This window comes from Zingiber officinale, chromosome 6A (genome assembly GCF_018446385.1).
Source record: "Zingiber officinale cultivar Zhangliang chromosome 6A, Zo_v1.1, whole genome shotgun sequence".
NCBI lineage: Eukaryota > Viridiplantae > Streptophyta > Magnoliopsida > Zingiberales > Zingiberaceae > Zingiber > Zingiber officinale.
The window spans coordinates 92,250,670-92,261,715 of NC_055997.1; the positions used below are offsets into that span (position 1 = coordinate 92,250,670).

Here is an 11,046-nt window from a genome sequence, read left to right on the forward strand (position 1 = left end):
ATTCGTGCATGATGCGAGTCCTGCACCCAGACCTCTTCACTAGACCTGGAGTGAAGGGCCTTCAATCCAGTTTTATCCTTTCGTTAACTCCAGTCTTCTTCTGCTGTTAGGCGGCAGGTTGAAGGTTGGTGAAAACTTCTCTACTCCTCGGCCTAATCTTCCAAGAGTCGACGATCGTTTCTGTCTCATCTCCCGCGATTGATTTCTTCAGCGAGATTGATTTTGGATTTTTTTTTCCCTCTTTTCTTTAAGCTGATGGACAAAGTTTCCTATTTTTTAATTTCGTCCGACTCGAAAGCTGCTTTCAGATCGGAAATAAATACAGGAAATAGTTTCGAAATAGTTCACTTGTATTTCGCCGATTTTGATTTCATAAAAGAATCCTATCTTTCGGAGAACCGAGATGATTGATGATTGATCGCGTGTTCACCGTGTTTCTGGGCGATGAGTAAATTTCTATTTCGCCGACATGATGTAGTTTCTCTCGTGCTAATGAATTTAATCCTTGATTCGCACTTGCTATTTCGTCCATTGAAGTTTCTAGTTTGTAGTGCTTTGCTTGTGTCTCCGGCTCCTTCAACGGGTTTGATAACATTTGGTACTTTAAGTCACTGTTCTTGTTCAAGTTTATTCTAAATTTGTGCTTTTCCATAGTTGGAGCAAATGTGCACTGGTTGTTTTATTGTTTTTTTTCTTCTATAATTGGCAAGCATCAAAACGTTTCTGTTAGGCAGGTGAGGCTAGATAAATGGACAGCTGTGAGAACGAGAATCATTATGGCGATTGTAACAAAGGGGATGTATTGAAGCAGATTGAAGAAGAGACGGAGGAGAAAGAGAAGGGCGCATCAACCCCATCCAGTTCGATGAGCAGATCTAGCTCACGGCCACAACTTGATCTTAGCAGGGCTGCCATACAAGGAGACTTGGAAGACAGGAATCCCACAATCCTGCTTCCAAACCAGTCTGATGACATATCCCACTTGGCTTTGGATATCGGAGGTCTTTTCTCGTATTTACCTTGTAGCTTTCTCATTTTCTGTCTCTGTGAGATGAGATTTGTTCATTTTTCTCTAAATTATTTATTTTCCAACAGAATTCTTAGTTTAAGAAATTATGATTGTTTGGTCACAAAAGCGCTTAAGTTGTGCCGGTTAGAGTGTACTTCATACATGTGTGAATGCTGTTGCCATCTTTCAGACTATGAAACCATTCAAATTACTCTGGCAAATCATTTCTATGTTGATATATATTTCTCACGCCACTCTGTTTGTTCCTAGGATCCCTCATTAAGCTGGTATATTTTTCACGGCATGAGGAACTTTCAGTTGATGACAAGAGGAGGAAATCCATGAAGAAAAGGTTTGGACTGTCAAATGGAAATAGGAGAAGCTATCCAATTCTTGGTGGTCGGCTTCACTTTGTGAAGTTTGAGACTGGGAAACTGAATGAATGCCTTGATTTTATTTCTTCCAAACAACTTCATCGCGGTGGTACGCTACTGCAATCTTTTGAGAATTAAGGACTTACTTAAATTAGACATTTGATTGAGATGTGTTATGATCTATTATTAGTTGATCAATGATAAATAGCCAAGAGTAAGCTGTTATCGAGATTTTCTTTGCCATATCAATTTGTTGTTTCTTAATTCTATGTGAGGCGTTAGGAAAAAGTTTACATCAGCAGTACTTACTTTTAAGTATGACATAGTGTGCAAGCCGTCAAACTGATTAGATATATTAAATTGACTTCTATTTTTTGCTAGCTATTTATCTAGCTAAGACAGTCCCTGATTATAGGCTGCTATTTCCACTTGTATATTAAAAGAAGTTTACTTTCAGAACTATGATGCTCATAAAACAAGTATCAATAATAGTCAAGTTATCGTCATCTTGGTACTTATGACAGTTTTCCCCCACGAATTTCATAGTTTCCTCAATTTCACATTACTCCTTTCAGTAAACTATTTTAGATTACAGGGATTGACTCACCTTCCTGGCGATCTGCAGCTCAACCAAATCATAACATTGTAATGAAGGTAACATGGTGAAATTCCTTCCTTTTATGTTTGGTTCAACCTCTATTCTCTCTACATTCTAGTTTTTAGATTCATAGATATATTTAGGCGCAATTCCTTGGAGCCTTTGAACAATGATAATTTGAGAGAACACCACCTAAAAAATTTGCGCCACATTCATATATCCTTTTAACACTTTGAGATTAAGTGAAGCCAATGAAAACAATTTGTAGTATCTTTTGTCTTTTTTTAATCTTATCTTGTGCCAACCACTTCAGGGAATGAGAGTCCAGATGTTCCTGGAATTTTTGTAAATGTACTATGAAAGGTATAATGGATGCTAATCAATAGAATATATAAGGGCTTGTTATGTTGTTGAAAATTGACAAAAAATAAAAAGGCAAATCACGGTTAAATAACTGAGGAAAAACGAGAAAGCTTCTCTCAACTTAGTTATTTTCCTTTCCATACTCATAGACAGCACACAGATGAGCACATCATGCTGATGACCTGTCTAAGTGCCATAGATTCCAACTTATCAAGTTGAGTTTGCTAGTGAGACATAGTGTTGAAATTTTGAGTTTCGGTAGGATTTCAGATAGTAAACTTTTAAGAGTCCGAAGGAGCAAGTGCAGGTTGTACTTAGTGTGTCATTTTTGTTATCGGAAATAATAATGCAGGCTGTTTTGCTGTATCACTTATGCAACATATGTTGAGAATTGAGATTCTAAAAGGATTTTGTCCTAATCTTATATGGATTATAATTTATATGTACATAAATCTGTCTGTGTTTTTTTTTTGTCTTGATTTCAGTGTTGATTTATCTTCAGCAGTGCTCTTTCCTGGGAAATAATGTTCTTTTTGTTTTAATATTTCTCATAGATCATGTTTTCTGTGTTTTTCTGGCTTAGTTGGATAAGTTTACAGTTAGACTATGAATTTGCAGAATATTCATTAATTTTGGTATATTGACTAATTAGTTTTCTTGGAAAGGCCACAGGTGGTGGGGCTTACAAGTTCGCTGATGTATTAAAAGAACGTCTTGGAGTTGGTCTTGATAAGGAAGATGAGATGCATTGCCTTGTAGCTGGTGCCAATTTCTTGCTTAAAGTATATTTCCTATTTTTATTTTCTTTTTGCTGATGCTTGCAAGCGCTATTTTCCTGTAAATAAAGCAAATGCTTATACATTTGACCTTTCAGTATATTAAAGCTTGGAGTTTTGTACTAACTGCACTGTGATTTCTTAGATGCTTATCAACAATAAATCTAGCCCTCCCTCCCACCCCTTTTATTATACTTCCATTACTGCTCATTTTTACATATACTTCCATGCACCCATGTCCACTTCTGGGAGCAACTGCAGATAGTTCTTAGTGCATAACTGGTTGATTTGGGAAACAGCAATGCAGGTTGGCGTTGCTGTATCAACTGAACAGGTCTCTCCCATATTTTATTACTGCTTGAGCAACCCTTTTGTTGGCAGTCATAATTTGAATAAATGAAGCAATGATCAAACTATCAATTTGTGCAGGATCTAATTAAATAATATATTGCAGTCTGTTGACATTATTTTTCTTACTCTTTAAGTACTGGTATATTGATGACATTTTGTGGATTTATTTTAACAAAGCAGTTGGAACTCCTATTGTATCTTGCATTTGCAACTGCTTCTGCTTATTCCTGAAACTAGATAATGTGTTTACATTTTCATAAATTAGTTGGGACTCATAATTTATCTTTCATTTGAAACTGCTTACTCCCGGTACTAGATAATGTGTGCAGCTGAGACTAATTTATGTTAGACTTTTGATGTCACATCACAACAAGGCATGCTTTTTACATGCCGGTCATCAAGTCTGGCGCATACACATTACAATCCCAGTAAATCAAGTCCAAGGGAACTTATTAATTTCATGTTTGAGATAGTACCAAGAAGAATGGTAATTGCCATCCTTTCGGGTCTTCCCTATAGCACATGCTAACATTGAACGTTAATAAAGCAGTAATACAATGGAAACATTAACCAGTTGATGATATAGCCTTGAATGGAGTGTAATGGAGTGATATGACTCTTGTAGCTGACTCCAATTAGTTGGGTCTTATGATTATGATCATAATTAATAGGATCGCCTGGATATTTCTGTATCTGATTATTGATAGCGTTTGATGAACACTAAATGATTAGTATTTAAAATTACGAAAAGGAATTTTTATAAATAATTCTTATACAATTATGTCACATCACTAAATTTAGTATGTCACATTCTTCACAAGGAAACTATTTATTGAATGCAGAGTTTTTTCAAAGTAATTGGATAGTGCCCATTTTATTGTTTCTTCAAGCAGACATCTATGATCTGCAAAATTTTTATATTGATTTTTTTCATGATTTGTCAAGGCAATAAGGCATGAAGCTTTCACACACATGGATGGCCAGAAAGAATTTGTGCAGATTGACCAGAATGATTTGTTTCCATATCTTCTTGTTAATATTGGTTCTGGAGTTAGCATTATCAAGGTATTGCCTACCTCTAATATTGTACTGTGCATGTTTTTCCTGCAAAGCATGAACACCTAATTTGTAGCTCCATTAGGTGGATGGTGAAGGAAAATTTGAGCGGGTTAGTGGGACAAATGTAGGCGGTGGTACTTATTGGGGATTAGGGAGGTTGTTGACAAAGTGCAAAAGGTTTGTGTTTTCTGTTGATATCTAGAATTACCATGTCAAAGTTGTTTAAAATTTCCAGAAGACTTACTACTGCTACTGCAGTTTTGATGAGTTGTTAGAGTTGAGCCAACGAGGAGATAGTAGCAATGTTGACATGCTCGTTGGAGATATTTATGGCGGGATGGACTATTCTAAGGTATTGGTATTTCTTCGATTGTTTTCACTTTTTGTTCCCTATATTATGAAACTAGAAATTTCCTTTCGATCCATGTATTGTGATCTAATAAGAGAAAATCATGCCTCTTTTTAAGGTGTCATAATTCATAGTTTTTTTCTTCTTGTCATGCTTTAACTAGCATGGTTCAATTGTTTTAGATTGGGCTTTCAGCATCAACAATAGCTTCTAGCTTTGGGAAAACGATTTCAGACACCAAGGAACTGTCTGACTATAGACCTGAAGATCTCTCTCTCTCTCTTTTGCGGATGATTTCTTATAACATTGGGCAGGTTGGTTTCCTGAATTATTATTTGTCAAAAGTAAGTTGCTATAAACAAGTACTTACCGGTTAAATTGGACATACTTTCATTTATCATCTGCATGGTGTTACAGCAATGTAACGCTTGCCTCAAGATATATTTTTAAATTGTTATATATTTCTTTCAATGGACCAGTATTTGCCAAGTTTTAGGTTCTTAGGTGTTACCGATACCTACTTTATGTTGAGCCCCACGTTTATAAACCTCATGTGCTTGTGGAGTGTAGCAATCAGAATGTTTATTTGAATGAAATATCCATCAGAATATTTAACAAGGAAACTTTCTTTTGTTGTTAGTTTCCTACTTACTGTCAACTATTCTGAAGTTTCAAGTAGCTTTTCATATTAAGAAATAAGAAGCTTGCTTCATACATGGGTTTCATTTCTTTTCTTACTTTATTTGGTAATGTTAACATAGATTTATCAGCAATTCACTGAGTTTGGAGGTTGAGGTATGTGATGTCAAGTGCCAACTGCCAACTGCTTGCTTCTGTGTCTAGTATATATGCTAATCGTGCATTTTTTTATAAAAAAATTGGTCGACTTCTTTTTTAAATTGTGCTTTTCTTATGCACCATGGATGGTTGTGGCAAGATACTTCATCTTTTATTTCACATGAAAGATCTGCTATCAACCTGAATGTCAGCTGTAAATAAAAGCTTATTGCTGCTGTTGCTGGTTTTCTAGATCTCATATCTGAATGCACTCCGTTATGGGCTGAAAAAGATATTTTTCGGAGGATTCTTCATTCGTGGTCATGCATACACAATGGACACGATTTCTTTTGCTGTTAATTTCTGGTAATAATCACCAAACTGTCTCTATTATACTTTGTTATCTTTGCACCATTGTATCCTTTTTCTTTCATCTATCGGATGTGAAACTGGATTAAAGAAACTGCAAACTACTGAATTAAATTTTGTAACTTGATTTCCCATTGCTTGTAGTTTTTATAGCATCTTTGCTGGTCCTCCTTGTCCCCAGGTCAAAAGGACAAGCACAAGCTATGTTTCTACGCCATGAAGGCTTTTTGGGAGCTCTTGGTGCATTTATGAGCTATGAAAAACATGGACTTGATTACCTCAGAGCACATCAGTTAGTAGAAAGGTTTCCTATGGGGGCTCCTTATGTTGGTGGGAAAATTCATGGTCCACCCCTTGGCAATCTAAATGAAAAGGCAAGAATGTTATTCATCTTGTGCAGATTGTAGGCTATTTGTTCAATTCTTTTGCTCAAGGAGCATTTTGGGTAAGGCAATCATACTCACTGGATGCTGATTTCAGATTTCATGGATGGAGAAGTTTGTGCAGAAAGGTACTCAGATTACTGCTCCTGTGCCTACAGCTGCACCTAGAACTACTGGTTTGGGTGGCTTTGACCGACCTTCATCCAGGGGCGATATCTTGCGTTCAGATGCAAGTGCTGCATTGAGCATAGGTGTACTTCATTTTGTTCCTACACTCGAGGTGTTTCCTTTATTGGAGGACCCTAAGACGTAAGTCATAACAAACTCTTTTAAATTCTGTGGAAAATCAGCAGCATTTCATGATGTAAAATTGTATGATATATACTGAATTGAACCTTTTCTTTCCTGAGAAAATAACAAATTTTATATTTTCTGTATGAATTATAGTTATTATCATCATTTGAGCTCCCAATTCAAATCATTCCTTGTAGTTTTGTTTTTGGATGGGTGACCTTATGCAGTATGTGTACTTTTTAATTACTTGGAAGATATAATGTTGCATTTTGTAACTAAAGGAGAATTATTATACCTTAAATATAGGAATTGGACAAAACACCTAATGACTGTATAGACCAATGAGGAACTAAAATTATCTTCAACGCCCCCGCATATTGTAATGAACTCTCTCTCACCCCTGGGGCAATGATGCAATGGTTAGACCCTCCAACGGATAACTAAGGGATCTAAGATTTGAATCTCAACTATGACGCAGAGGATTTTTCCTCCGGTGAGAAGCGGGTCTAAGAATGCTGGTCGTCTGGATGAGTCTCCATTAGAGCTTCTCGATTTACCCTAGTAGTTGGTGGGAAACTTTTATACACATCAATTTGGATTTTGTATACATTTGATTAGGATATTGGTCCCCTTCCCTTTCTCTCAATTCGTGTGTTTTCTAAAGAGCATCAAACTGAGGCCTGTCGGAGCATCTGCTGTAGCTTTGTAAATCCTACAATCAGAGCTGGGGTCATTATGTTCATTTGTGTATATTACCTCATTGCTTGTAAATTTGGTGGGTTTTCTGCTCTTAAGCACCTTAACTAGTCAACTGTGGATATAATAGATGAGCATTTCTTGTATCTTTACTAAGCAAAAGTGTGTTTTTGGGTAGTGTTGCTTTTATTGTATCACTACCTAAAAATTTAGTATTGTCTACTGTGTCTTTGACATGCTGGAGCCGTTTTACTTACATGATTTATCTTTATCTCGTTTATGGATTTGGTCCAATTTTTTTTGAAAGCTCTCTTTGATTTTATTTATGATTTATGATGATCTCCTTATTCAGGTATGAACCAAACACTATTGATCTAACAGATCCTGGCGAACTTGAGTAAGTTAACCTAAGTTGCTTGATTTTCTTGTTCATGCTGCTTTTGGAAGATCATTCTTTATTGTACATGGGCACTTTTATGCAAGTTTGTCCTACTGTAGGTACTGGTTAACTGTGTTATCAGAGCATTTACCTGACCTTGTTGATAAGGTATATGATGCACAATATTTTTTCTTTTAATGAAGTTATGTATTCTACCTCTTCATGTTAAAAAGGAAACTATTTTGGTGTAATTTTTTTTTCTGTGTGTGTGTGGTCTGAACTAATTTGCTGGAGGGTACCTCAATATTATGGTTTAAGTGTACATGATTTATCAGTCTAATTTCAGACATTTTTATTTAACTTGCTTCTCTGCCAGTAAATTCACCCTATTGCCACTTTAAATGTCTATAAGATCAGGGACTATATTATATTTCATTATTACACTCACTAGTTATGTACTTGAAGTCCCATAGCCAACTTCAGCAGTTATGATTGACAAAGTACAATTATTATTACTTTTTTATTTTATGCAATACCATGAAACATTTGCCTTTTTTAACTCTCGGAAGTCAAATCTTCATTTTGGTAACCATCTTGTCTGTAATATTCAAGAAATAAGGAACTTTGATAAGTCTAACAAATAGATAATCACATGTAAGCCGTGATTTCTTGAAAAGATCTTACTAATTGTATTTTGACAATGATTTCATAATTTCATTACAATAAACAATTTTAGTTGACAACAAAATAAGGGGCATATATGTATAATAAGATTCATGTGTACGAACAAGCAGATAAAATGATATTAGTGCATGGACAATGGGTTTGACAAATGTATATTCCTGATGTTTTAATGTGGTGATGATTGGGAGACTACAGTCCAGAATTATTTTGACCTGGAGAGACAGAATTTGAGATTACCTTTAGAGAACAACTTGCTAAATATTCTACTCCAATCCCAAAATGTTAGTTGTGCAATTTTAATGCTTATATATTTTTTTTCTTTTATTCAATTGATGGTGTATAGAAAGTAAGTTTTTTTTTTTTTCTATAACCATACTGGAGATTTATAGCAGTAATTCAAATTTAGAAGGATGCAAACTCATTTTGGTAATTTAAGGCATGGACTTATTACTAATCAGGTTGATGTGCTTGTAGGCAGTTGCAAGTGAAGGGGGGACAGATGATGCTAAAAGAAGAGGAGATGCATTTGCTCATGCATTCTCTGCTCACTTGGCAAGGTAACACAGTCATTTCTTCCAGAGTATGTTTGTACAGTTTTGTTTGATTGTTCCTTTTAGGATCCTATCTATGGTGTTTTTTTGGGAAACATATTTTGTTTGATGAATATTTAATGTATGATCTTATAATTGCCTAAGGGCAAACATACCCTGCTCAACACTTTTGCTTGCCAACTTGTAAGTAGACTATATTCTCATACCGTGTAGAAGCTAGGGATGGTCCAATCAAACACAAAATATCAAAGTTGTTTTCAACTTGCTGGACAGATGAGATTCTGTAATGTTTTGTTCGTATGTAATAAACTATTGGAATTTGTATGCTGGATGATGCAACACCAAAGTGAATCCAAAGACACAGATATTTGATACCATATGTTGCAGCACATGGATAGACAAATAAATGATCTCATACAGTGAATATAACCTTATGAAGAGTAAATACAAAGAAATGATTGACATGGTGGTAATCGAGTCTCTGTTTAAGACTACAATATAAATAAAACTAAAAATATTCAAGGATGGAAATAATCCTATATTCCTATGTCTATAAGAACTCAACCAAATTAGCAAATAAACCAAATTGCATGATCTGGCAATTGAAAGACATACTGAAATCTATAGATTGAACTTAAGAATAAGTAAACTTGACTTTGCCGATGAGGCAGGTTCTTGTTGAGGCCTTCCAGTCGAGCTTGATCATGGCGATGCTTAACAGTCTTTGATTATAGTTGCTATCATCTTTTCTATTTGATGACTGAAGTTCCTGTTAGGCTTGGCCAATCTTTTTGATCTCATTGTCACACTTGGCATTATAACGAATGCAACCAAAGATGCCTTGGCAATTGAAAGGACATACTGAAATTTACAGATTTCACTCAAGAGTTAGCAAGCTTAGGCAGTGAATTAGGCACTCAAGAAAGCCTTCCTGTCACCCCATTTAATTGTGATGCCATCTTGTGAGTCTCTGTTTGTTAGCAAATGTTCATGTGTTATCATTCTTGCTTATTACAATTGTTAGAACATACAATAATCTATTGACATTCAATATGCTATAACTTCATGATTTACACATCAAATGATTACTCTTTTTTATCATCATTTTTCTAGATAAAGTCATGTTAGATCAGCCAAAAATAATGAGAGAATGACCTTGATGTGTATTGTCTTTTCCATGTCAAAATCAAAGCATATATATATGAATCGTGGAATCTCAATCTCATTGTCATACTTTTTGTTGGAAGTGTACCTTGAAGCAACTTGCTATGTACAGCTTGTATCCCATTATCTCAGTTTTCATACCTCATTAATTTAACTTTTGCATCAATACCCCTTATATATTCTGTGGCACTTTAGGCAATACTCTTTTGTGCTTTTTTTGTTAGTCCAAAGTCAAATCACAATTTGCTCTGTATTATCATTCACTATCGTTATATGATTTCTATTAATAGGTTGATGGAAGAGCCTGCTGCTTATGGGAAGTTTGGCTTGGCCAATCTTTTGGAGCTCAGGGAAGAATGCTTGAGGGAGTTCCAGTTTATGGATGCTTATATTACAATTAAACAGAGGTTGGTTTGAATTGTTAAAATCACCAAATTAGTAGTTCGGAGATTTGATTATCACAAATTATTAGTTGATCTTTAAGTATTGACAAGTAATGGTAATTATAAAATAAAACAATATCATAAATTAATATACAACAAAAATATAGATTAACAATAGAATAAGATGCAAGAATGTGTTTTTTTTTTAATTTTTTTTTTGATAAATGGCAATTAAACTAAACATGAAACCAACTATATGTTATGTTTTTGTCTTTTTGATGCCCAATGATATACATAGATTTATGAGAAAAAATTAATTAATGCTAAAAAATTTAAATTAACTAACAAATTAAACAAACGTAATTTTCAAAAGAGAAAAATGTGACTATACCAAGATGTGAGCATAGTTTGATGCCAACTTATCGTGACAACCAAGGTTTACAAGAAAGGATGACATCGAAGTGATTGGTGGTGAACATAAGAACCA

At 34.9% G+C, this 11,046-nt stretch overlaps 1 protein-coding gene across 2 annotated transcripts; it reads left to right on the forward strand.

Annotated features, from left to right (window-relative positions):
• Window positions 1–4: 4 nt before the first annotated feature.
• LOC121996931 (pantothenate kinase 2-like) lies at window positions 5–10,611 on the forward strand. 2 transcript variants are annotated; one of them, XM_042551098.1, is made up of 16 exons: window positions 5–124; window positions 731–1,001; window positions 1,280–1,492; window positions 1,979–2,037; window positions 3,010–3,126; window positions 4,417–4,536; window positions 4,613–4,707; window positions 4,789–4,882; window positions 5,062–5,193; window positions 5,910–6,022; window positions 6,207–6,399; window positions 6,506–6,717; window positions 7,751–7,795; window positions 7,897–7,945; window positions 8,936–9,018; window positions 10,467–10,611. In XM_042551098.1, exons 2-16 carry the CDS (start codon window positions 749–751, stop codon window positions 10,591–10,593), a joined length of 1,905 nt encoding a protein of 634 aa, XP_042407032.1. In that variant the 5' UTR covers window positions 5–124; window positions 731–748; the 3' UTR covers window positions 10,594–10,611. The 2 variants fall into 2 exon arrangements, with proteins under 2 accessions (XP_042407032.1, XP_042407033.1); XM_042551099.1 differs by having other exon boundaries at window positions 71–124; window positions 735–1,001.
• Window positions 10,612–11,046: the final 435 nt, after the last annotated feature.